The sequence below is a fragment of the Corythoichthys intestinalis genome, chromosome 12, assembly GCF_030265065.1.
Source record: "Corythoichthys intestinalis isolate RoL2023-P3 chromosome 12, ASM3026506v1, whole genome shotgun sequence".
Classification (NCBI taxonomy): Eukaryota; Metazoa; Chordata; class Actinopteri; order Syngnathiformes; family Syngnathidae; genus Corythoichthys; species Corythoichthys intestinalis.
The window spans coordinates 1,989,434-2,017,392 of record NC_080406.1 but is presented as its reverse complement, the minus strand read 5'-3'; the positions used below and the strand labels follow the sequence as shown (position 1 = coordinate 2,017,392).

Sequence of the window (27,959 nt, the reverse complement as noted above, 5' to 3'; positions counted from 1 at the left end):
ATTTGTCCGTAAGTATGGTTGTTGTAACGAATGTACATTTTATGTTAGTAAGCGAAATGTTATATTTTTTGTATGAGACGCTTTTTGTTTATGTTTAGTGAACCTGTATAGTGTGCTAAGCTAACGTTGCTGCTAATGCATTGCTTGTGTACTTTTTGTAGTTTTACGACGGTCTAAAGAGGACAATGGTTTGAGGCCATTTTATTAATAAATCAGATGAAAAAGGAAGAAGTCTAATTATTAAGGCGTCGTTCACTAGCTGTCTAGCTTTGGAAAAAGTAGACACTTCGGAGTGAGGACAGCATAGACAGACTTAAATGACAGTAGAGTGAAATGCCCACTAGTCTTTATGTACCGTATGTTGAATGTATATATCCATCTTGTGTCTTATCTTTCCATTCCAACAATTTATTTTACAGAATATATATATAATTTACAGAAAAATATGGCATATTTTATAGATGGTTTGAATTGCGATTAATTGCGATTAATTACGATTAATTAATTTTTAAGCTGTAATTAACTCGATTAAAATTTTTAATCGTTTGACAGCCCTAATATAAACTTAAGTGGAATCACATTTGTAAGTGAATGACTTCTGGTTTTTGAAATGTAAATAAACCAATGTATTGTGATAAAACAACAAAATTGCAATAACTGCATTAACTATCAAAGTGAAGTCTAACTGTAACTGTAGTCTTGAAACAAATCTGAATAAGGAAAAACACTGCAATAAAATAATGCCAACTGGTTAAACTTGAGAGTAGCTGAGATCTGTCATGACAGAACATCGCTTCAATGATATCTGTCGCCATCTAGCGTCGTGAATGGGTATAAAGTCTAGACCGTGAATATAAGACGACCCCCTCTTTTTGAATCTTATTTCAATGCAAAAAACACCGTCTTATATTTGGGCCAATACGGTAATAATGATATTAAAATCTTGAATTTTTAATCATTATTAGGGCTGTCAAACGATTAAAATTTTTAATCGAGTTAATCACAGCTTAAAAATGAATTAATCGTAATTAATCGCAATTCAAACCATCTATAAAATATGCCATATTTTTCTGTAAATTATTGTTGGAATGGAAAGATAAGACACAAGACGGATATATACATTCAACATACGGTACATAAGTACTGTATTTGTTTATTATAACAATAAATCAACAAGACGGCATTAACATTATTAACATTCTGTTAAAGCGATCCATGGATAGAAAGACTTTTAGTTCTTAATAGATAAGTGTTAGTACAAGTTATAGAAATTTTATATTAAAACCCCTCTTAATGTTTTCGTTTTATTAAAATTTGTAAAAATTTTCAATCAAAAAATAAACTAATAGCCCGCCATTGTTGATGTCAATAATTACACAATGCTCATGGGTGCTTAAGCCCATAAAATCAGTAGCACCCAAGCGCCAGCAGAGGGCGACAAAACTCTCAAAAACACAAGTAACAAGTTGGCATTGCACTGTGCTGTCATTTTAATCTGTTTGAGAGGGGCATGTGCGTTAATTGCGTCAAATATTTTAACGTGATTAATTAAAAAATTAATTGCCGCCCATTAACGCGATAATTTTGACAGCGCTAATTTTTTTGTAAAGCCCTGTGATCGAGTGCGCGCGCGTGTGTGTGAATGAAGACAAACATGGAAAACGAGTAGGAATTTGTATAGTAAAACGAAGAGTGTTGTTTGTGGTTTCTTGTTGGAATGTTGCACATGTATGAAGCCGGTTTTTGTTTGTAAATTTGTATAAATAACTGTCCATTAGACGTAATACCAGCTAGGCTTCTGAAGGAAGTCTTGAGTTGCCTTGGATCAAGTCTGCTGTCTCTCATAAACACCTCTCTAAGTTCCGGTTCTGTCCCAGCTGCCTTCAAACAGGCTGTAGTCAGACCCCTTCTTAAAAAACCCCATCTCGACTCCTCTGTGCTGTCCAATTTTAGACCTGTCTCCCACTTGTCTTTCCTTTCCAAAGTTTTAGAAAAAGTTGTTTTTATTCAATTGCAAACCTTCTTAGAGACAAATTCCACCCTTGACAAGTCCCAATCAGGTTTTAGGTCCAGACACAGCACTGAGTCAGCATTGTTCAAAGTGCATAACGACATTGCTCTTTCTGTGGATAATGGAAACCCGGCTATCCTTGTTTTACTGGACCTCACAGCAGCATTCGATACAGTTGACCATTCAGTCCTTGTATCACGTTTAGAACATTTCATAGGTATCGGTGGTAACGCTTTAAAATGGTTTAAATCGTATTTACAACATAGAACATTCTCGGTAATGATTGGGGAATTTTCCTCCTCACAATCTTCTCTGTCTTGCGGGGTACCGCAAGGCTCTATTTTAGGGCCTGTTCTTTTTGTGCTTTATCTCCTACCTTTAGGATCAATTATAAAAAAAAAACATAATATCGCTTTTCATTTTTATGCTGATGACCTGCAGCTTTATCTGCCCCTGAGACCGAACAAAAAAACTGCTCTTGCTAAATTGATGGAGTGCATATCTGATGTGAAGCAGTGGCTTGCACAAAACTTTTTACACCTTAACGAGAGCAAAACTGAATTTATTACTTTTGGCACACCTTCCATGATGAAAGCCCTTGAGCCCAACTCTGGTGCTCCGGCTGACATTTTTAAGACAAACGTTAAAAATCTCGGAGTGATATTCGATAGCAGGCTTAACGTTGAAAAGCAGATTAGTTCTGTTGTAAGAGCAAGTTTTTTCCAGCTCCGTCGCCAAAGTGAAGCCTTTTCTCAGTCGCCACGACCTTGAAAAAGCAATTCACGCTTTTATAAGTTCAAGGCTGGACTACTGCAATGCACTTTATGTTGGCCTACCCAAGTCCTCGATTTCTCGGCTGCAACTTGTTCAAAATGCTGCTGCTCGATTTTTAACAGGTACACCTAGACGTGAGCATATTACCCCCGTGCTATCATCACTCCACTGGCTTCCAGTCCATTTTAGAATTGATTTCAAACTTTTACTGTTTGTTTTAATTCTATTAATGGCCAGGCTCCATCTTATCTGTCGCAAATTTTTAACTTTTCGTAACTCTGGCAGGACTCTTCGCTCGACCGGCCAGCTTCTTTTAGATGTTCCGAGGTCAAAACTTAAACAGTGGGGAGACCGATCCTTTGCGGTTGCTGCCCCCAGGCTGTGGAACAGCCTTCCCCCCGAAATCCGCACCACCACGGATGTAGGTCTTTTTAAGTCTCGGCTAAAAACACACCTTTTTAGACTCGCATTTACAAAGATTAGGATAGCCTGGTTTTATTAGCTTAAGGGCTTTTTTTAAAATGTTTTTCGATTTTATCAGTTTTATTGTTTTACTTGCTGGACTTTTATTGCGATGCGCTCTTTGTTTTATTTTATTTTTTCAATGTCATTGTATAATATTTTCCTGCCTTTTATTCATCTTGAGCCATGTTTTGTTGTGAAGCACTTTGAAGGCCTTTCGGGTTTTGTAAAGGGCTGTATAATTAAATTTGATTGATTGATTGATTGATTGATTGATTGATTGATTGATTGATTGATTGATTGATTGATTGATTGATTGATTGATACAAATATGTTAATGGGGAAAAAAAGCTTTAATGAATACATTTACATTTCAAATGATCTCTCTTGAATTCCGTAGTCAAATTTAGTAGTTTATATTACCCCCTTGTGGTTGATTTTGGCCATCGCACGTGAGCCAACCGTGACCCCTCCTCACTATGATTTGAAGCAAAAAGTTAAAAACAAGGAAAATCATTCCGTATCCATGTATACCATTTTAGGTGATTAAACAATCCCTATAATTAAATATCACAATTATGACTCATAACTATGAAACAAATATCACTTCGGAAATTAATTCATATCGGTTTGTTCCCGAACGAAACATTTAAGTCGCGGACTAGTTTGTTCCTCTCCGAAAACATTCCGACGAGAAAAATAAGGAGGTGATATGTAACAAGTCAGTGTAGGGCAAACAGCAGTCGTTCACCTTTGTAAATAATACCTTTGTAAATGTCGACTTTGTGTGACAGCGGTGGCAGCAACGTCGGTTAAATACAACTATGCACCCGCAGATGCTATGTCGCGGCACAGCTACGGCTGTCGCTGCCAGGAGGATGCGGATTATTTTGGGCGCCGTGTTGGGCAAAGACGGCTGGATGTGGAGAAACCATGAGGTCAAACTTGTCAGCACGTCCTCAGGTAAAGTTCCATGATTTCTACAGAACCGAGAGAAAACGTGTCTAAACTTCTCTATGAGATCACGAGCTAACCAAAGGTTAGCAATGACTGGTGGCAATTTAAAGTAGGGATGTCCCCATTATATTTGTTTGTATGTGAGTTTTATTCAAGAGAAATCTAACTATTTTTAAATGGTGGGCTTAAACCCCCCCCCCCCTACAACAACGTTTATTTTTATTTTTTTTTTACCGCTGTCGTGGACATTCACTCCAAAACTTTTGTGTCCCTCACAGACTGTAAGAATATTTAGGTAAATGAATTAGGGCTGTCAAAAGTATCGCGTTAATTATTTTTAAAAATTAATCACGTTAAAATATTTGACGCAATTAACGCACATGCCCCGCTCAAACAGCTTAAAATGACAGCACAGGGCAAATGTCCACTTGTTACTTGTGTTTTTTGGAGTTTTGTCGACCTCTGCTGGCGCTTGGGTTCGACTGATTTTATCGGTTCAGCACCATGAGAATTGTGTAATTATTGACATCAACAATGGAGTCATCTAACTGGAACAAATCTCGGGATCGAGTGTCCTCCATGTCTTGTACATCCAACTCAACGTTTAGCTACGTAAGGGTGGTCCATATTACCGTAATTTTCGGACTATAAGCCGCTACTTTTTGCCCTCATTTTGAATCCTGCGGCTTATAGTCCGGTGGGGCTTATTTGTTTATTCATTTGGGTTAATAGGTAACCCTTTATTTGACAGTGGCGTCATAAGACTGTAATAAGACCGTCATAAGTATGACATGACACTGTCATGAGCCATAGACTTCATAATACTTGACATCAAACGGGAAACGGGGCCGATCCGTAGGGGGCCTATTTTCAAAAACTATAATTATGACATGACACAATCATGGGCATTACTGAATGCTTATGAGAGATGCCATTAAATGTCATCCGGCATATTATGTCATTATGTCCAGCTGGGATCTTTTACATCCATTCAAAAGTGAGATAATTTGCCTGATGACACTAAATGACATCTGTTAAAAGTATTTATTCTTGCTCATGACAGTGTCATAATTATGATTGTCTTATGGTGCCATTGTCAAATAAAGTGTTACCAAACACCAAAACTATCAATTAATGAAACAACTGGAACAATACCTGAAGAAATAGCACAGTACATGAATTTTGATGGCTATTTACTAGGGGCTATCAAAATTATCGCGTTAACGGGCGGTAATTAATTTTTTAAATTAATCACGTTAAAATATTTGATGCAATTAACGCACATGCCCCGCTCAAACAGATTAAAATGACAGCACAGTGCAAATGTCGACTTGTTACTTTTGTTTTTTTTGGAGTTTTGTCGCCCTCTGCTGGCGCTTGGGTGCTGCTGATTTTATGGGCTTAAGCACCCATGAGCATTGTGTAACTATTGACATCAACAATGGCGGGCTATTAGTTTATTTTTTGATTGAAAATTTTACAAATTTTATTAAAACGAAAACATTAAGAGGGGTTTTAATACAAAATTTCTATAACCTGTACTTACATTTATCTTTTAAGAACTACAAGTCTTTCTATCCATGGATCGCTTTAACAGAATGTTAATAATGTTAATGCCATCTTGTTGATTTATTGTTATTATAAACAAATACAGTACTTATGTACCGTATGTTGAATGTATATATCCATCGTGTGTCTTATCTTTCCATTCCAACAATAATTTACAGAAAAATATGGTGTATTTTATTGAATTGCTATTAATTACGATTAATTAATTTTTAAGCTGTAATTAACTGGGTTAAAAATTTTAATCGTTTGACAGCCCTATTTTTTTCACAACGTTTCAAAATGCATGCATGGTAAGAAAAATGTAATAATTACCTTGAATCCTCGAACAACTCACTCCTGAGACAATCCTTCCTGTTTGTATGCGGTACAGCTTTCGTACTTTTTCAACAGAAATCCGGCGTTAGATCGCTGCGTGCGTGTTTGTGAATTGCTCCTCTTGATGTGGGCGGCCCCTTACTTAAAGGCAAGGTGCAGTGAATGACCGATCTGACCCGTCAATACCATTAGGAAGTCAATGATTGATGCTAATGGGGAAAAAAGACAACCTACTTTAGCCTGTTATAAAACATTGGCAGTCTTCTCCAAAACGTAAACTTGCGGTTAAAAGGTGACACTTCAACATGAAAAATGGCTGGTTAACAGCATTTGCTAACGAAAAAAATGGAAAAAAGAAATCTTTTTACCGACACCACATGCAATGACGACAAGCGCTTATTTGCGGAGTGTAAAGCTTACGGTTAGCGGTTTAGGGAACATACTTCCGGTGAACATTTCAAAATAAAAGAATGTCATGTTTGTCATATAAATAACGATTTCTGGAGTTAATCCTACATACTTCAGAATTCAGATTCAGATCAGAAGAGTAGCTTTAAAATGGTACCCTATATGAAAAATCTGATTGGCAATGAATAATTATTTTAATTATTATAATTCTATCTTATATAGTAGTATACTATAATAATAATGCTAGAATTTTTTTTAAAGAATTGTTTTGACTAATGTTGGAAAGGCAAAATCAGTGTTGTGAACCTGTTTACATTCCATTCTTTTGCACTAGTTAATGCTATTAGCATTTCACCTCATTGTTTATTTATGATATATTATTGTTATTTACATGTTTATTCATACTTTAATAAAGAATTTAAGTGCTCCAAAATGTTTTTGTGAATTAATAAGTGTCAACAAAATTGCATTGCTAAATTAGTCAAATAAAAAAAATAAAAATTTGATTAGTCAACTAATTGTAAAAATAGTTGGCTGACTAATCGGGAGAAAAGGAGTCATTTGGGACAGCCCTGCTCCAAAGTATTTCATAATAACGTTCATAAAGTTATTTTTTGAACAGATCATGTGACTAGCACCTGAGAGATGGTCCTTTGTTTGGCTTAGCCAAAATGACACCTGAGGAGGATGCACTTTTAAAACCGTCATGGCCACCAGAATGCTCCAACCACTGGCCTGTTGGGGCTAGTAAAAATAATGCGTCAATAAAAAAAAAGAAAATTCATATTAATTCCCTGTGGTTCAATGTTTTGATGACGTCACTCTATCTCGATCAAAGACGTGGGGTGTACAGAAACACACCTCGTTGGCTCATTATACTACAAGATGTCATGTTTCTGAAACCCCGAGCACCCGGCCAAGCACTGGGGAAAAAAAGACCACTCAAGAAAGACTCACCGGTATATGATCATGTTGCTAACTTGTGTCGACATCGTTTCTCTACAGGTGAAACCGTGAAAATAGGGGACATTTCCTACAAACTAAAAACGCCACGCAACCCCGAACTTGTTCCTGTCAAACACAGTATGTGAACCTGCACTTTTGTCGTGTCAAATTCCAATGAAAAATGAGAGAAAAGAGCCCTTTCTGCTGTTTAGTTGCAGACTTTCTGCCCCAGGCTGTGGCTCAGCACCTGCGATGGATTATGCAGAAAGACCTTTTGGGTCAAGATGTATTCCTCATCGGACCCCCCGGACCCTTGAAGAGAACTATCGCCATGCAATACCTTGTGAGTAGGATCTATATGTGATAAAATATACAGTGGTGGAGCATTTTAAATTCTTTAAATTGACCTGAAACATACTAGCAACATGAAGGTGATTCTCTTGAAGCTAACCTAAACTGTGTCTTCGAAGATTTTCAAGCTATAGCCATGAAAACCTAAAATTTAGTTGAAAGATGGTTGTTTCTATTTTGTAGCTAACGCCACCATTTGTTACCAAAATTGTATGTTATTTTAAACCGATTTTAGAGATGTGAATTCATGACTTTAATGCGTCCGTGAAAAGCTTTGATGACCTCGATCCAGCATCATAGGCCTAAATATTCAATCGATTTCTTAGGAAAAATACTTCAATTTGTTCAGCACGGAATAATTTAGCATATTATGATAAGATATAATGGGTTCATACGTTGTATTAAAAAACCTGCAACGGCTGTCTCATTACGCATTACACAACGGTTGTTATTTTTCCCTTTTGCATTTGCGTTTCCATTCAGCATCCTTGGTTATTTTTATCGGCAGGAATTGACCAAACGGGAAGTAGAGTACGTCGCTTTGTCCAGGGACACTACAGAGACCGACTTGAAACAGAGGAGAGAGATTCGGGCCGGAACTGCCTTTTATGTTGACCAGGTAAGCAGGTTATGTTACCGTATTGTCCGTACTATAAGGTGCCCTTGAAAGCCTTCAATTTAGTCAAAATTTAGATTTATCACAGCTACATCTAGTGGATACATAGCGCAACCCAAAACACTAATAGCCTACTACTACTGGTTAACGATAATTATTGGTCCGATAATTATCGGTCCGATAATAGGAATTATGTCGTCATCCCGATATCCAATAACATGATTAATAGGACCGATAATATGTATTGTGCTGGCGTTACAGTTTACAGTGACTTTACACACTAGTATAGGAAAGCAGTTGACCATTTGCGGGGCATTGCTCCCACCTGCTGGTCAGAATAATTGGTTGCATCTATTTTTTGTCACAGTAGTTTTGTTCACATGACAAGCTCATTCACATACACATTGCAATGTCTAGCGGTCGCATTGACAATCGTGAATGCTTTCTGTTACGTTTCCGCCTCGGAAATATGTCTGTAAGCATTTTATGTTTAGTATAACATATGGATGTGCAGCATATGTTTACTTCTGTGGTGAAGGGTCTTATGTACAGATCTTAATAAGTTGTTGTGTTATGAAAGCCAGCCAATGCTTTAGTAGCTCAAGCTAGTGTGCTATGCTATACATATAATAGTTGTGTATATAAGTGCAGTTTGTTGTATATTGAGTATTGAATATGTGTATTTTTCTGTTGTACTTTCACATTATTAAGACGAGTGTCTTCCCATAAAAGCAAGAAAAGACCAAGCCTTGTGGTTTATGGAAGTGCATTCATTTTTAGCTGGCTGTCGGGCAGTGTAGAAGTGAAACTCACTGTTTTGTTCATGTCATTATGAAAAATCTGGTGAGATCAAAGGCAAATCTATGTTGAATCCACCACTAGTTTTTTTTTTTTTTTTCCAAACCTCCAGGTGTTCAAAAACTCAGGTTATACATTTAAAAATATATATATTTATTATCGGTTATCGATATCGGTTTCAAAAAATGGATATCGTGCACCCCTACCTACTACTACTACTACTACTACTACTACTGCGTCTTCTAATGGGGTGTGTATGAAAACAGTTTTACACTCCATAACATCTGTCATAAGCATTTATTATTGCTCATGAGTCATGACAGTGTCATGTCATAATTATTACAGGTGCAAGATAATTATTGGTCCGATAATAGGAATTATGACATCATCCCAATAAACCCGATAACATTATTAATAGGCCTGAACATATACGTTTTTGGCCCGTGTTGATGGATTGGGATGTGTGCGTTGTTTCCACTCCTGTTGTGCCAGTACAAAGTATCAGTGACTGTGCGTGGTTTAGAAAGATCGGAGTTTTGCCATAAATGAAGTGCTCCCTCTCTGTGACGTAATGCTCAAGCGAGTAAACAACGAGCATGGCGTCAGTGTCAATTTTTTTTTGCCATGGATTTTTTTTCCATGTGGCATTTTTTTTGTCATGTGGCAAAATTGATTTTGCCATGTGGCATTTTTTTTTACCATGTGGCAAAATGGATTTTGCTGTGTGCATTTTTTTTTTTTTTTTGCCATATGGCATTTTTTATGTCATGTGGCAAAATGGATTTTGCTGTGTGGCAATTTTTTTTTTGCCATCTGGAAAAATGGATTTTGCCATGTGGCATTTTTTTTGCTATGTGGCAAAATTGATTTTTCCATGTGGCGTTTTTTTTTGTCATGTGGCAAAATGGATTTTGCCGTGTGGCAATTCTTTTTTTTGCCATACGGCAAAATGGATTTTGCCATGTGACATTTTTTTAACATGTGGCGAAATGGATTTTGCCATGTGGCATTTTTTTGGCTGTGTGGCATTTTTTTCCATTTAACAAAATGGATTTTTGCATGTGGCATTTTTTTTCCATAAGGCAAAATGGATTTTGCCGCGTGGCAATTTTTTTTTGCCATGTCGAAAAATGGATCTTTCCATGTGGCATTTTTGCCATGTGGCAAAATTGATTTTGCTATGTGGCATTTTATTACCATGTGGCAAACTGGATTTTGCCGTGTGGCAATTTTTTTTTGCCATGTCGAAAAATGGATCGTTCCATGTGGCATTTTTGCCATGTGGCAAAATTGATTTTGCTATGTGGCATTTTTTTTACAATGTGGCAAACTGGATTTTGCCGTGCGGCAATTTTTTTTTTGCCATGTGGCAAAATGGATTTTGCCATGTGGCATTTTTTTTACCATGTGGCAAAAAGGATTTTGCCATGTGGCTTTTTTTTTTTTGCCATGTGGCATTTTTTTGCCATGTGGCAAAATGGATTTTGCTGTGTGGCAATTTTTTTTTGCTATGTGGCAAAATTGATTTTTCCATGTGCCATTTTTTTTGTCATTTGGCAAAATTGATTTTGCCATGTGGCATTTTTTTTGCCATGTGGCAAAATGTATTTTGACACGTGGCATTTTTTTTTTTTTGGTATGTGGCATTTTTTGGGGGGTATATGACATTTTTTGAGGTATATGGCAGTTTTGCAGGCCATGCACGCCCATGCCATTGACAGCCATGCACGTCCAAATTTTCCATTCATTTTAAATGGCACAAAAACAAAATTTGGACGTGCATAGCCGTCAGTGGCGTAGCCTGACTTGGGTGTCCGTTGAATGTCAATGCGCTGTAATGGTAAGTGGATGGCCAAAAATCACAGCCACACATGCTTTTCTGCCATTTCAAATGAATGGAAAATTTGGAGGTGCATGGCCGTCAATTGCATTGATGTGCATGGTCTGCAAAACTGCCATATATATTCCCCCAAAAATGCCACGTACGCCCTAAAAAATGCCACAAACCAAAATCCACTTTGCCACATACAAAAAAAAAAATGCCACATGGCAAAATCCATTCCTCCACATGGCAAATACCGCTTTTTGGTTCTTGGCCCTGCTGTAATTACATGCGTGCTGGTTCTTCAGTGCGCCTAGAGTGCTTCTGATGTCGCGAGGAGCTTTTTGGGGTTTCCTTTCTGATGAAAACTGCCTACATAGACACAGTTGCCCTGCATCCCATATTCGGTGGCCACAAAAATACTGTCTAAAAACAAATCTTGGAATTGGAAGCACAATAAAAAAAAGGATTCCAGTTTAATGTTGGAAGAGGATGACATCATCTTCGTTCATTTCTGGCTCAGTGTGCCGTTAGGGCGGCCACTCAAGGCCGAGTTCTACTCCTGGAGGGTCTGGAGAAGGCGGAGAGGAACGTTCTGCCTGTCCTCAACAACCTGCTGGAGAACAGAGAGATGCAACTGGAGGACGGACGCTTCCTCATGGCAGCCGAGCGCTACGACAAACTGTTGCAGGTACCAACCCAAAGTCTACTTTGAAATATTGTTGCATCCCAGTGTTGTTATGGGAAAGGGAAACCCTTTTAATTAGCATCTTAGTCTTTTGGATGAAAATACTTATTAGCCTTATTAGCCAGGGTTTCATCACATTCACGAACGTTAGTTTCTAATTGGAACTGTAGGAGCACACAAAAGAGGAGCTGGACGCCTGGAACATTGTCCGCGTGAGCGAGGACTTTCGGGTGATTGCCCTCGGCCTTCCCGTGCCCAAATACAAAGGCAACCCGCTGGATCCTCCACTCCGCTCTCGCTTCCAGGCCAGAGACATCTATTACCTGCCATTTAAGGTGTTCGTAATCAAGCCCTGTTATTTAACACCGAAAGAAAATGAACAGTAGCCCTAACAGAAATGTGTTCATCTGCAGGACCAGTTGGAACTTTTGTACGCGGCTGGACCGAACATAGCAGCAGAGAGGTGAGTGTCCTAAAATGGGATGTCCAGTAGTAGCAATGTTGTTTTTGGCCGCCATTTTAATTTTCGTCTGAGTCTTTTGGACGAGAACACTTATTAGTCTTAGTCATATTTTAGTCACTTCAAAATCTGTTCGTCTTAGTTTTAATCAATGAAAACACAGATAAATTTTGTCTAGTTGTAGTCGAAACTTCTCAAAATGTTTTCGTCTAAAAACCTCAAAACTTTTAGTCCATGAATAAATACAATTTATTTCAAATGAACATTGACAGACGAGCACATAATTGTACAGTCTACAAGGACATCAACATCTTCATGATGATAATAAACACTCAGCAGGAAAACAGCTCATTATTTGCGATTAATTAAACTCACCTGGACGCCACGAACTGTATGTTAAAAGTTTTCCAAGAGTTTAAAGTGCTTGTGACAGGAGGAAAACAAATCTTAAATAGAATTATTATTGGAATTAAAATCTTATTTTGAGACGATTCGACTATATAAAACAATCTGGCAAAGTTCAGATGACGAGAAATGCGTCTTTAAATCTGCCGTTTAGCTCCTCCTGTCATTATAGCGCTCTGGTGCCTCCATCTTGGTGATGACGTCAGACAATGAGCGATTTGAGTGGATTTAGCATTGCGCCCAATGAAGGGGGAAGTGTTTTTCAGCAATTTTGGTTCAAGTGTGGATTTTTCCAACGATATTGTCGATCCAGAGGAAGCCTGTGGCATCCAGCCATATACACTGCTGGCCAAAAGAAATGGCGCACCTGCAATTCTGTCAGATAATACCCAATTTCTCCCAGAAAATGATTGCAATTACAAATGCTTTGGTCCGTAATATCTTCATTTATTTTGCTTGCAATGAAAAAAAATTAAATCATTAACATTTTAAACAAAACTCCAAAAATGGGCCGGACTAAAGTATTGGCACCCTCGGCCTGATACTTGGTAGCACAACCTTGAGACTCCAATGCTCTGCTGGAAGACCCACGATCCAGCTTTCTCGCACTGGGCCCTACATTATACTCCGTAATGCCGAGAAGCATCACATGATTTGTCAAAGGGTGCCAATACTTTTGTCTGGCCCATTTTTGGAGTTTTGTGTAAAATGTAGGGCTGTCAAACGATTAAAATTTTTAATCGAGTTAATTACAGCTTAAAAATTAATTAATCGCAATTCAAACCATCTATAAAATATGCCATATTTTCTGTAAATTATTGTTGGAATGGAAAGATAAGACACAAGACGGATGTATACATTCAACATACTGCACATAAGTACTGTATTTGTTTGTTATATCAATAAATCAACAAGATGGCATTAACATTATTAACATTCTGCTAAAGCGATCCATGGATAGAAAGACTTGTAGTTCTTAAAAGATAAATGTTAGTACAAGTTATAGACATTTTATATTAAAACTAGGGCTGTCAAACGATTAAAATTCTTAATCGAGTTAATTACAGCTTAAAAATTAATTAATCGCAATTCAAACCATCTATAAAATATGCCATATTTTTCTGTAAATTATTGTTGGAATGGAAAGATAAGACCCAAGATGGATATATACATTCAACATACGGTACATAAGGACTGTCTTTGTTTATTATAACAATAAATCAACAAGATGGCATTAACATTATTAACATTCTGTTAAAGCGATCCATGGATAGACTTGTAGTTCTTAAAAGAAAAATGTTAGTACAAGTTATAGAAATTTTATATTAAAACCCCTCTTAATGTTTTCGTTTTAATAAAATTTGTAAAATTTTCAATCAAAAAATAAACTAGTAGCCCGCCATTGTTGTCAATAATTACTTACACAATGCTCATGGGTGCTGAAGCCTATAAATCAGTCACACCCAAGCGCCAGCAGAGGGCGGCAAAACTCCATAAAACACAATTAACACGTGAGCGTTTCACTGTACCTTCATTTAAATCTGTCTGAGCGGGGCATCTGCGTTAATTGCGTCAAATATTTTAACGTGATTAATTAAAAAAATTAATTAACGCCTGTTAACGCGATAATTTTGACAGCCCTAATTAAAACCCCTCTTAATGTTTTCGTCATAATAAGGTTTGTAAAATTTTCAATCAAAAAATAAACTAGTAGCTCGCCATTGTTGATGTCAATAATAATTATGGTGCTGAAGCCGGAAACACATAAAATCAGTTGCATCCAAGCGCCAGCAGAGGGCGGGAAAACACAAAAAAAAAACACAACAAGTTGAAATGTCACTTTGCTGCTATTTTAATCTGTATGAGCGGGGCATGTGCGTTAAATGCGTCAAATATTTTAACGTGATTAACTAAAAAAAATTCATTCACGCCCGTTAACGCGATAATTTTGACAGCCCTAGTAAAATGATAATGATTTTTTTTTTCCCATTCTATCTTGTGTATTTTTCATTGTAAGCAAAATAGATGAAGATTTTACTACCAAAGCATTTGTATTTACAATCATTATCTGGGCAGAGTTGAGCATTATCTGACAGAATTGCAGGGGTGCCAATGCTTTTGGCCACCAGTGTATAGCCGATATGTTAAAATAACTGTTATGTTCACTGTTTGGGTGATGGTCTTTGTTAATTGTCATTTTGCACCACCTAGTCTTAAAGTTACCTATGTATCAGGGTGTCCCAGCTACTCTCCCTTGCGACCACACTGTGCTCCCAGGAATCAGCCAACTTGGGCCTTCCTGACTTTCCTGTGGACAATCTCCTACCTGGCCTTAATGTTCTGGTAACATTTAAACATCTGCTGTCACTGTTTTTGAGGCGAGAGTTAAATAGCTAATGATTATCTCCTTTGTGTTGGCATAGAATGTTTTCCCCATGATGTCTTCACAGCAGTTTGTTCAGAGACTTTACCCCTACCAAAGTATGTTGGGCAAGGATGGGCTAAGCTCTGTGGAGACTGTCCTGAGCGTAAGTCATGAGTCTGATGCTCACTCTCTGCTTTCTACTCTACCTTTTTGCCAGTGGTCTCGGGGCTGAAATTTGCACCACCAGAAACGGGATCAGAATTGCTCAAATTTAACAGATGGATTCAAGTAAATACTTTGAAATTGTATTGAATAGGGCTGCAGCTATCGAATATTTTAGTAATGGAGTAATGGACTGAAAATTCTATCGATTAATCGAGTAATCGGATAAAACATTTTTTTAAAGGTAAAGAGCAATTATAGACCCTACCCACGTGACGTCACAACTCCGCCCTCCTGACTGGTGCCGCCCAATTGTCCGTCAACACATCATGTTTACCTGTTACGGCTACGTACATTCCTCCTATTTACGACGTGTTTTTCTGCTCGTTAACATTAATAATCAAAATGGTGAAGGCGTGTGTGGCGGTCGGTTGCAATAACAGAGAAGATAGACTGAGAGACTTGAAGTTCTACCGGATTCCGAGAGACCCGGAGAGAAGAGAGCGAGATGGGCTGCTGCAATTCGATGAGAAAACTGGGCTCCAAACGATTACCACAGATTATGTAGTAGTCATTTTATATCTGGTAAGATGCATTTAATATATATTTAGAGGGTTTTGGGCTGACAACCACAATTAAGATCATTGCTAGGCTAATCGCCGACAACATACACGTATGTATGTAGTGAGAGTGCTATCGCTAAACCATATAAACATTAAAAGCCCTAACTCCATTGACAAACGACATGAAATACATTAGGCTTGACAGTGGATGTTAGCAATAACGAAAGATTTTGAATTGAAAATTTCGTAACTCACCTTTCCAAGCACAAGATAGATTCCTGCCGAATTTTCGTGGACGAGGACCTGTTTCACCCAACCAGCAACGAAGTATTTATAAGTCTCCAAGCTCTTAAAGTTTTTCAAACTTTCGTGAGAATAGGCTGATTTTGTGTGGACAAGATAGTTGTACAGTTCAGGGTAGCTAGCAGATGTCAGGCAAATACAGCGGAGACAGCGGGTCGAAAAACATCGATTTAGGCATCAAATATGGATCTGGCGAATGGATAAACTGAAGCTTTTCCACATAACGCCTTTTATGCAACGCATCAAGTGAGTTTACGGCATCCAAAAGCACCGGGTCTTCCATGAAATGCATTATAAATTGCTCGATCAATTGAGACCATTGATAATACAGACACAAAATGACGGACAAGGGGGTGGAACCATACAGCGAGCACGCGATTTTGTGACGTCGGTGGGTAGGGTCTATAGATATACATGAGGAAAAAAGACATTTAATCCAATATTGAACCATTTTCAATCAATGTCTTTATTTTCGATGTACATCGTTGAAAACAGCCAACAATTGCATCTCAGATGTGACTAGAAAAAAATTCTCTGCTTTCACTCAAAAAAAATTCTAGATCTGATAGAAAAAAAAATATATATATTTATATAAATTATGTATTTCTTACCTAAACATGTAATTACGCTTGATAACACACATCACTTGAAAGCTACGTGTTTTTCCCACGTGTTTCAATTGAATTTCAATTTGTGTCAAGCTATTTTTAAGTTCTAGTTCAGTTTTAAGACATGACCAGACATGTTCAAAGTCAGGCCCGGGGGCCAAATGCGGCCCATGGTCAAATTTCATCCTGCCCCCAGCCTCTGTCATAAAATCAATAACGTCTGGCCCGCACACACACTTAATAAATTGGTCAGCAGTACTGCTGCCAGCATATGAAGTAGCTTACACACTAAATGCTGCTCCTCATTTCCCCACTAAAAGGCAGCAGCACTCTGAGCAAAATTACCCTGTGTGACTTTTCACTCCCAATTTTCTAAAATGACGACAATCAACAACAACAAAAAAGTTGACTGCAACGTCCGACGCTTCAAGGATAGGTGGAAATTGGACTATTTCTTCACTAAAATACACAACAAATCTGTCTGCCTCATTTGCAAAGAGGCAGTCGCTGTTTTTTGGGATTTTGAGGATTTTGAGTTTTTGCAGTGTTCAAAATAAATGTATGATACCTGCTGTATTGGAGCACATTAGAGACCAGTGCTACTTGGTGTTTTATCCAGCAATGACCACTGAGCTAAAATTGATAGTTAGCATTATTAAGTTTTTATTTTACACCCTCATCACTCCACAATGCTATGTTATGTTAAAGCCTGTATGTAAGACACGTTAGCCACGCATCGACAGTGGTCATAATCAATAGAAACCTAGCCCTCCGAAGGGCTAACGTTACGTGAGCGAGTGACAGTAACGTTATATTTATCAGCGCTGAGAAGTCTACTGCTTAATTAAAGATGGCGGCTGTTTACTAACGCTGCCTAGACGCGGCCGAGTCTGTCATTTCGCATCTAGTCCTAAATGCATGCGATATCTACGAAACGCATCGGACACTACCTGCTACCACACTAGCTAGCATCATGCGGACGTAGTTTTTAGCAACGTCGGCGTAGTTTGTAGCGGCTGTCGGCTGCAGTAAGGTTTTTTTTTTTTTTTTTTAATTGCTTCTTCCTCTACGCACAACGTCAGCGCGTTGTCCCGCATTAAAAGTAGTCCGAGCAAAACGTGATGCATAGAGCTGGCAAAATTAAACGATTCCTCGAGGTGAATAAAATTACTCGGATCAGTTTTTAAACTCGAGTATTCATTTCAGCTCTTGTATTAAATGAAATTTTCATCCGCTTCTGTACCCTCACAAGGATCACAAGGGTGCTGGACCAATTTGGGCTAAACAATGAGCTGGAGTTGGGCTACTCCCTGAAATCATCCATTCACACAATTGATACAAGGGTAGTTCTTTTTAATCCAACTACTCAAATTTAGACAGTTTCATTTTCTGGTGGTACAAATAATGGTCGATTATGTCAGGCTTGTATGCATCACATTCTCAACAATTGGTGATTTGTCAGACAAACACCTGAGTGATACAGTTTTTATGACTTGTACACAGAAATTTGAGCTTCTGGATGGCGGTCGCAAGACATCAAGCAGCGCTGTCGTCGGTGTGTCCAGAACAAACACGGAGGGCGTTGCAGATGTCACCTTGCGAGTTGCAGATAAAGATATTACGTTTCAGGTTGATACATTTACCAAGTCACTTTTCCCCCTTGAATACATTTCCGAGGTATCGGATCGGGACTCAAAATCAATGATATTCCCCATTTGTTGTCTCCAATGTTATCAAATGAACAACCAGGTCCCTGCAGGCACCAAGGAGCCTCGACCGCCCAACAGTAGCTCTGCCTTCATCAGCACCCCGAGCCACACGCAGTTGATTGCTGACATGATGCAGTCGCACATGGTGAAGGATATGTGTCTCATAGGAACTAAGGTAATTATTCTAATTGAGTATCGTAAACAATGTGATCAGCTTACGTGTGTTCCAGGGTTGTGGCAAGTCGGTGATTGCCAAAGAGTTTGCTGCCATCCTGGGTTATAGCATCGAGCCTGTCATGCTTTACCAGGTAAACATAACAAAGGCTACATTTGACTGTGCTGCATCTTCACTTGATCACATTGTGAAAACGTGCATGTAAGGCTAAATCAGTTCTTCTCAAATACAGTGGTACCTCTACATACGATCACTTCGACACACGATCTTTTCGACATCCGACGTAAAATTTGAGCCGCCATTTGTTTCTACATCCGACGAGTTGCTCGAAATACGACGACATGACAGCACTGCAAACGAACGCACGGTGGATTTTCTTGTGTGAGAAATCAACACAGTTTTCAAAAAAAGTTGATACAGTTGGAGAAACAAGGAAAAAAGTGATGCTTACCTTTGAAATGAAGATGCAAGTTATAGAAAAATATGAGCTTGGGGTGCGCGTCCCTGAACTGGCTCAACAATACAGCTCCATGGTCCTCTTCCGACCACCGTTCGCCACTATTTATAAGTTAAGGTGACAATTATTATTGTGGTAACATTGCCAAGGAAATCGCCAGCTTCGTCACGTTTTTATCATTTATTTAAGAACTTATCCAACACAAAACGCCCATTGTCTTAAGCAGTTGACCGCTCTCAAGAAAACGAAAGTATTATCTCTACCACACCGACCTATCTCACTGAGACGTCACCTTCGCGGTGCGTTCAGGGACAGTAAAAAGTGTCCGCCATATTAGAATCCGATTCGTTACATTATTTACAGGAATAATTATTAATTATTCTTCTTATTATTATATTATTCTGAATTATTTATTTATAACTTATTTGTTTTTCTATGTTTAATTGCCATTTGTAACAGTGCCAGTAGTATTTATTAAGAATTTAGTGTATGTTTTTAGGCTTTGGAACGAATTAATGGAATTATAATGTATTCCTATGGGAAAATCCTGCTCGACATACGACCATTTCGACTTACAAACAAGGTCCTGGAACGAATTAAATTCGTATGTAGAGGTACCACTGTAGTAGTAGTTCGTTTCGAAGCGGGAGGGCTAGCAGGAAATGAACGAGCCATCCTCCCGCTTCAAATGGCATGGACGTCTACTAGTGATACTCATTCAAATTCAAAGCAGAAGGATGAGTTGGGTGTCCATTAGAGGCGTGCAAAATTTCCGATTCTTAGATTATTCGCGATTCGGCCGTGGAAGATTCGAGAACGATTCACAAACATCCAAATTCCGATTATTGAAATATGCCAAGTAAAGCGGAAGTACAACACACTCAGCGCGCCGCGCGGTCAATGAGCAACGGAGCGAGAGTAGCTAAACATCATGCTTCTCATTACCCGGCCCCTCGGGTAATGCCAATGCTCAACTCACGGCTCTAGCTCAACTCATGCCACGAGATAAAAAAACACAACAACATACCTGAAGCTGCTACAAAAGTACGTCATCCACATAATGTTACGGTAGATATCATTTATATAAGACTAGATGCACTTCGGTAGCGGTAGCGTTTGCAGCACATCTACAAAAAGCTAGATGCAGACGTAGTAAACGGCCGCCATCTTAAAGCAGTACACTTCTCTGCAAGGCTGTTGTAGCGAACCTTCCAAGCAAACCTAATTAACTTTTTATCTAAAATACTCCTAAATCGGTAAAATATTGACTTGAATCTATCTTTAAAATAGTTTTAAAACTATCACATGTCGAAAGTTGACAAAAGGGAAATTATGGATTAACGGGAGCAATTTTAACAACTTTAACGGTTGATTCACAACATTAAATTAATTGAATGTAGTTTAAAGCTGCTGATACAGAACGGGGACTGGAGTTTTTTTATTTACTGTTATTTTTGTATATTTGTTTACTGCTATATGTTAACTTGATACTGAAATAGTAGTTTGGTTTAGCCTGAGAGTATTTTTGAACAATTTTGGAACTAATGTACAAAACATTTAATTAAAAAAAAAAAAAAAAAAAAAAAAAAAGGAGGGGGGGGTGCATCAGTAATCGTTTTAGAATCGAATCGGACCATCTGAATCGTAATCGTAATCGAATCGTTAGGTGCCCAAAGATTCCCAGCTCTAGTGTCAATCATCTTGGGAAAGGCGACAAGTGCTAAATCTTTTAGGGAGGCGTGCCTAGCTGGCAGCCATCTTGGGCACGGCAACCAGCAGTTGGAAAGCAGATCTGGAAAAGTACTTATTACAGCATTGACACGTTGTTTCTTTGTATTCCCCGTTACTGATTACTTCATTTTAGTGCCAAATGTGTGCTACAACGCACATTTAATCTGTTTTCTGTATGGTCCCATTGCACCTTTGACAGGACATGACAGCCAGGGATCTCCTCCAGCAGAGGTTCACGCTTCCCAACGGTGACACGGCATGGCGTCCGTCGCCACTGGTCACCGCCGCCATGGAAGGCAAGCTTCTGCTGTTGGACGGTATACACAGGGTCAACTTGGGAACACTGGCTGTCCTTTCGAGGTAAGTAAGACCAATACTGTGGTACGTCGAGATACAAAAGCTTCAGTTCCCGAAAAGTTTTTCGAAGCTTTTTTTCCGCTTCATATTATGGAAAAATGACTCATCATATGAAAGATGATACATACTGTAAGAGCTCATTCCTACTATAAGCAATGTAATAATGAAAAACTGACTCATCATACGAAAGATAATACATACTGTGAGAGCTCATTCCTGCTCTAAGCAATGTAATAATGTCTTTACTAAAATATGTTTAAACGTTAAATGAACAGCTTCATTTTAACTCTGTCAGTCACGCAGTGTAGAGTACACGTCCTCGTATATAATGTCCTGTGGCCCCGTGGGTAGTCCAATTGCATGCAATCCTTTAGCACTGGTTTAATGGCTCCCTGGATTCTTTTAAAAAAAGTTTGAAAATGGAAAAAGGTTGGGGACTCAAATGTATTTTTTGTTTTAAAATGGTTTCTGTAAGAACACAAACATGGAGCCCTTATAGTGACATCGACAGAAATTAAATTTAAGCAATCTGGTGCGCACTAGAAACTATCTGGTAAACTTAAGCATTATATTGTATTTAAGCTAGCAGACTTTTGCTATGCAAGTTAGCTAATTCTTGTAAACGTTAGCATTGTATAGCATTTAAGCTAGCGGACTTTTGCTACGAAAGTTAGCTAATTTTTGTGAACATTAGAATTACAATATATAGCATTTAAGCTAGTGGACTTTTGCTGCGCAAGTTAATGAATTGTTGTACACATTAGCATTGTATAGCATTTGAGCTAGCGGAATTTTGCTATGCAAGTTAGCTAATTCTTGTAAACGTTAGCATTATATAGCATTGATGCTAGCAGACTTTTGCTACGAAGGTTAGCGAATTGTTGTACACATTAGCATTATATAGCATTTAAGCTAGCGGACTTCTGCAATGCAAGTTAGCCAATTGTTGTAAACAATAGCATAGTATATAACATATAAGCTAACGGACTTTTGCTACGCAAGTTAGCGAATTGTTGTACACATTAGCATTATATTGCATTTAAGCTAGTGGACTTTTGCTATGCAAGTTAGCCAATTGCAACAATTCAACAATTGGTTAACTTGCACAGCAAAGTCCGCTAGCTTAAATGCTATAAAATGCTAATGTTTACCAGATAGTTTCTGTCGATGTCCCCGTAGGCATAGGGGCTCCGTACGAACATGACACAAATGACGTAACCTGAATTTTCGCGTAAATCTGAATTTATCCTTTAAGTACCCCTAAATGCCCCCTAAATCTCAAAATAACTATCCTAAAAACATGTATTGTGCGTCATATTAATACAATAAAGTAAAAACAATCAAACCCTCTAAGTTACGATAAAAAATAAAATAAATAAATAAAAATACAATACAATAAGGTGCTGTTTGCGTGACTAAAAATGAAAAAAAAAACAAAAAAAAACAAACCACGACTGGAGAAAAAAATGGCAGACGAGACTCCGGCGTCATGAAGTTGAAAGTACGTAAGTTGGGTACGTGGTAACCTGGGGACTAACTGTAAATGTAAACAAAGGAAATATACACACCACAATGTAATGCTAAGTGGATATGAAGCAAAATAATAAAACTTAAGAATATCGAGATGAAATAGCAAGCAGTAGCTGTTAGCTAAGTTAGCTCGTCTTTTAGAACTCCATTTGCTATGAGCTCAAGTAGTCATGTGATAACAACTGTTTGCCTAACAAACTAGTTACACTTACGGGCCACTAAGGGGCGGCAAAGCGTTGAAAATAAAGACAGCCAATCAGAGGACATGACAGGTTTCAGTACAGCTTGAAACGAATTATGCGATTGACATCTAAAACATGGTGCATAATACGAACAAATCATGATACAAAAGCCACTCTGGTACCGCTTGAGTTACTACTGTATTCATTAAATGTTCTTTATTACAAAACAAAAGCTTCATTTGTTTGGTGTACTACAGATTACTTCACGATAGGGAGTTGGATCTGTATGATGGCACCAGGCTGCTGAGGTGGGACAGATACCAGGCGCTGAAAGAAGAACAGAACTTTACCGACGAGCAACTTAAAGAGAGGTATACTCATCTACAAAGATGTCTGAGTAGTCCTTTTAAGGGCGGGAACACGCCCAATCTGGCAACGCTAGTCATGGTCCTCTCTGTCCTTTCGAATCAGAGGCTCAACATGTCAAAAGCCATGTTCTTCTACATGACATTAACTGGATGCGACGCTTGCGCACACGCACTCTACCTCCATAAAAACTGCTCGTCTTCTGTCTTTTCAGGTCAATCTTCGCCATCCACCCGTCGTTCCGAGTGCTTGCGCTGGCTGAGCCTCCGCTGGTAGGCGCTAGCGCAAGTAATAGCGGCAGCAGCAATAAAGGTCAGCAGTGGCTGAATCCTGAATTGCTCACTATGTTCCTGTACCACACCGTCAGCCCGCTGGCCCGAGCCGAGGAAGTCGACCTTTTGCAAGGACTGGTGAGATATACTCAGTAACTGAGTATTGAGTACTGAGTCTTCTTGCGATTTTGATTTTGAAAGATATTTTTTTTCCTGGAATTATTACTCTTGCTTTAAAAATCATGATTTTTGTCTTACATATTAAGTCATTGTATGTCCAAGCTAACTTCATCCAACATTTAGTATCTACACGCTAGGCCTGAACGATATTGGAAAAAACTATTGCTGCGATTTTTTGGCGGTTTGCGATATTATATTGCGATATTAAAAAAAAAATTTTTTTTTTTTTAAAAGAAATGTTCACTAGATGACTGAACAGCTGTTTGGAAAGACTTTGGATGACTCACAGTGACCAGTGTACAGTGATCCCTCGTTTTTCGCGGTTAATGGGGACCAGAACCCGCCGCGATAAGTGAAAAACCGCGAAGTTGCACACCCCGCCCCCCAAATTTTTATTTTTTTGTGTGTGTGCTCAATGTATTTATTCAGATTTAGCATTGGAAAGAGATACATATAAGGCATGTTTTTTTCTCACTTTTTCCCCAAGGTATGATTTTTAAAAATGTATATATATTAGGGCTGTCAAAATTATTGCGTTAACGGGCCTTAATTAATTTTTTAAATTAATCACGGTAAAATATTTGACGCAATTAATGCACTTCCCCCGCTCAGACAGATTTAAATGACAGTACTGTGAACTGCTTGTTAATTGTGTTTTATGGAGTTTTGCCGCCCTCTGCTGGCGCTTGGGTGCGGCTGATTTTTTAGGCTTTAGCACCCATGAGCATTGTGTAAGTAATTATTGACATCAACAATGGCGGGATACTAGTTTATTTTTTGATTGAAAATTTTACAAATTTTATTAAAACGAAAACATTAAGAGGGCTTTTAATATAAAATTTCTATAACTTGTACTAACATTTTTCTTTTAAGAATTACAAGTCTTTCTATCCATGGATCGCTTTAACAGAATGATAATAATGTTAATGCCATCTTGTTGATTTATTGTTATAATAAACAAATAGTCCTTATGTACTGTATTTTGAATGTATATATCCATCTTGCGTCTTATCTTTCCATTCCAACAATAATTTACAGAAAAATATGGCATATTGATGATTTGAAATGCGATTAATTGCGATTAAATACGATTAATTAATTTTTAAGCTGTAATTAATTTGATTAAAAATTTTAATCGTTTGACAGCCCTAATATCTCTCTTTCTCTCTCTAGATATATCTATCTATAGATATATATATATATCTATAGATATATATATCTATAGATATATAGATATCTATCTGTCTGTCCGTCCATCCATCCATCCATCCATCCATCCATCCATCCATCCATCCATCCATCCATCCATCCATCCATCCATCCACCCACCCACCCAGCTCCTCCCAGTCTGAGTGGATTGGATGTCTAGCGCTGTCTATGGCAGCCAGTGAGTTCTAAATTCTTCAAAGTGACACATTCCGTTGTTTTTATTTCACGTTTTAGTCTCCAAACGTTCCAAAGGAGGCAGCTGAACAACTACTGCACCTCACGCACACCCTCCGACAAACAAATGACCCTACGGTAAGCGCATACGAGCGAATGGGCGTCAACATGAGTCACCCCATTTATTTGCATGTTACCAGGCACAGTCCTTGGCCTCCTCCCTTTCCACCAGACAGCTGCTACGGATTTGTCGCAGACTCTCTCGCTATCCCGAGGAGAGCATTGCGCACGCTGTCAACAAGGCTTGCCTTTCCAGGTGTGGTCAGGTTCCCCGCTTTTTCAAAGGCTGTCATGACCGGAATGTATTTGTGCTTTTAGGTTTCTTCCCAGCTTGGCCCGTGGTTCGCTCCAGAAAAGCCTGGCCAACTGTTCCATAGAAGAAACTCCCGCCAATGAACATACACGTGACCTCTCCTGTGCGTCCTAATTGTTTACTTGAGTTTATTGGAAAGGTCGACCGATATTTTGACCAACTGACATATGAGGCGATATATGGACCTTTTCAAGCTTGGCCGATATCAACCAGTATATCAAGCAGATATAATAAGAACTGTTACATCCACTGTTTGACTGAGGATCTTTCTCATGAAGATCGACCGATATTTTGCCCAGCCGATATGTTGACCTTTCTCAAGATTGGCTGATATCGGCCAATATATCAGGGGCCGATATGATAACTGTTACATCCACTGTTTGAGTGATCTTTCTCATAAAGATCGACCGATATATTGACCAACTGATATATCAGACAATATATGGACTAGGGCTGCAGCTATCGAATATTTTAGTAATCGAGTAATCGACTGAAAATTCTATCGATTAATCGAGTAATGGGATAAAACAAATATATTTTTAGGTGAAGAGCAATTATAAATATACATGAGAAAACAAGACATTTCATCTAATCTTGAACCATTTTCAGTCAATCAATGTCTTTATTTTCGATGTATATTGTAGCTAGAATTAAAAAAAAAGACTAATTCACTGCTTTCACTCAAAAAACTTTTAGATCTTATTTAAAAAAAAAAAAAAAAAAAAAAAAAAAAAAAATATATATATATATATATATATATATATATATATATATATATATATATATTACCTAAAAATGCCGTTACGCTTGATAACACACATCACTTAAAAGTTAAGATTTTTTCCCACGTGTTTCAATTGAATTTCTCTTTGTGTCAAGCCGTTTTTAAGTTCTAGTTAAGTTTTAAGTTAGTCTAAACTGTAAGTCCTGATAGGATTTTGAGTTTTTGCAGTGTTCAAAATAAATGTATGATACAGGCTATACTGGAGCACATTAGGGACCAGTGCTACTTGGTGTTTTATCCAGCAATGACTACTGAGCTAAAATTGATAGTTAGCATGATTAAGTTTTTATTTTACACCCTCATCACTCCCCAATGCTATGTTATGTTAAAGCCTGTATGTAAGACACGTTAGCCACGCAACGACAGTGGTCATAATTAATTGAAACCTAGTCCTCCGCAGGGCTAACTTTACGTGAGCTAGTAGCGACAGTAACGTTAATCTTATTTATTAGCGCTTAGCGCTCTTTATTAGCGCTTAGCGCTGTACTGCTTTAAGATGGCGGCTGTTTAATAACGCTGCCCAGACGCGGCCGAGTCTGTCATTGCGCATCTAGTTCAACATACATGTGATCTTTATGAGACGCATCAGACGCTAGCTGTTACCAACGTAGCATCGTGCGGGCTAGTATTTGGCAACGTCGGCGTCGTTTGTGGCGGCTGTCAGCTGCAGTAAGTTTTTTTTCTCCCCTTCTTCCTCTCCGCACGTGACAGCGCGTTGTCCCGCATTAAAAGTAGTCCGAGCAAAACGTGATGCTTAGAGCTGTCAAAATAAACGATTACTCGAGGTGAATAAAATTACTCGGATCAGTTTTAAAACTCGAGTTACTCGAGTTGCTCGAGTACTCGTTTCAGCTCTAATATGAACCTTTCTCAAGATTGGCTGATATCAGACGATATATCGGGCTGATATAACTGTTACATCTACTGTGTTAGTGATGATCTTTCTCGTGAAGATTGACCGATATATTGCCCAGGCCACGTATTGACCTTTCTCAAGATTGGCCGATACCAGCCGATATTTCGGGCCGATATAATAAGTACTGTTACGTCCACTGTTTGAGTGAGGATCTTTCCCAAGAAGATCGATCGATATGTTGCCCAGCTGATATTTTAATCCTTCTCAAGATTGGCCGATATCAGCCGATATAATAAATGTTGTGTCCACTGTTCGAGTGAGGATCTTTCTCATGAAAATCGAACAATATATTGACCAACTGATTTATCAGACAATATATGGATCTTTCTGAATATTGGCTGGTATCAGCCGATATATCGGGCCGATATAATAAGTACTGTTACGTCCACTGTTTGAGTGATGATCTTTTTTCATAAAGATCAACCGATATATTGACCAACTGATATATCAGACAATATGTGGACCTTTCTCAAGATTGGCCGATACCAGCCGATATTTCAGGCCAATATAATAAGATCTGTTATGTCCACCGTTTGAGTGAGGATATTTCTCATGAAGATCGACCGATATGTTGCCCAGCTGATATTTTAATCCTTCTCAAGATTGGCCGATATCAGCCGATATAATAAGAAATGTTGCGTCCACTGTTCGATTGAGGATCTTTCTCATGATAATCGAAAAATATATTGACCAACTGGTTTATCGGACAATATATGGATCTTTCTGAATATTGGCTCATATCAGCTAATATATCGGGCCGATATAATAAGTACTGTTACGTCCACTGTTTGAGGGAGGATCTTTCTCATGAAAATTGAACAATATATTGACCAACTGGTTTATCAGACAATGTATGGATCTTTCTGAATATTGGCTGGTATCAGCCGATATATCGGGCCGATATAATAAGTACTGTTACGTCCACTGTTTGAGTGATGATCTTTTTTCATAAAGATCAACCG

At 38.3% G+C, this 27,959-nt stretch overlaps 1 protein-coding gene across 1 annotated transcript in view; it reads left to right on the top strand.

Moving 5' to 3' along the window:
* Positions 1-3,917: 3,917 nt before the first annotated feature.
* Positions 3,918-27,959, top strand: part of vwa8 (von Willebrand factor A domain containing 8) — a 115,107-nt gene continuing 91,065 nt past the window's right edge. Inside the window, exons 1-18 of the mRNA XM_057852472.1 lie at positions 3,918-4,210; positions 7,502-7,579; positions 7,654-7,784; positions 8,301-8,411; positions 11,552-11,719; positions 11,887-12,051; positions 12,130-12,179; positions 14,816-14,924; positions 15,005-15,109; positions 18,086-18,211; positions 18,332-18,466; positions 18,522-18,599; positions 20,854-21,014; positions 22,981-23,094; positions 23,304-23,499; positions 24,985-25,062; positions 25,125-25,240; positions 25,303-25,400. Of these exons, the coding sequence (XP_057708455.1) occupies positions 4,072-4,210; positions 7,502-7,579; positions 7,654-7,784; positions 8,301-8,411; positions 11,552-11,719; positions 11,887-12,051; positions 12,130-12,179; positions 14,816-14,924; positions 15,005-15,109; positions 18,086-18,211; positions 18,332-18,466; positions 18,522-18,599; positions 20,854-21,014; positions 22,981-23,094; positions 23,304-23,499; positions 24,985-25,062; positions 25,125-25,240; positions 25,303-25,400 (2,158 nt within the window). The 5' untranslated portion in view covers positions 3,918-4,071. The remainder of the gene's footprint in view (positions 4,211-7,501; positions 7,580-7,653; positions 7,785-8,300; positions 8,412-11,551; positions 11,720-11,886; positions 12,052-12,129; positions 12,180-14,815; positions 14,925-15,004; positions 15,110-18,085; positions 18,212-18,331; positions 18,467-18,521; positions 18,600-20,853; positions 21,015-22,980; positions 23,095-23,303; positions 23,500-24,984; positions 25,063-25,124; positions 25,241-25,302; positions 25,401-27,959) is intronic.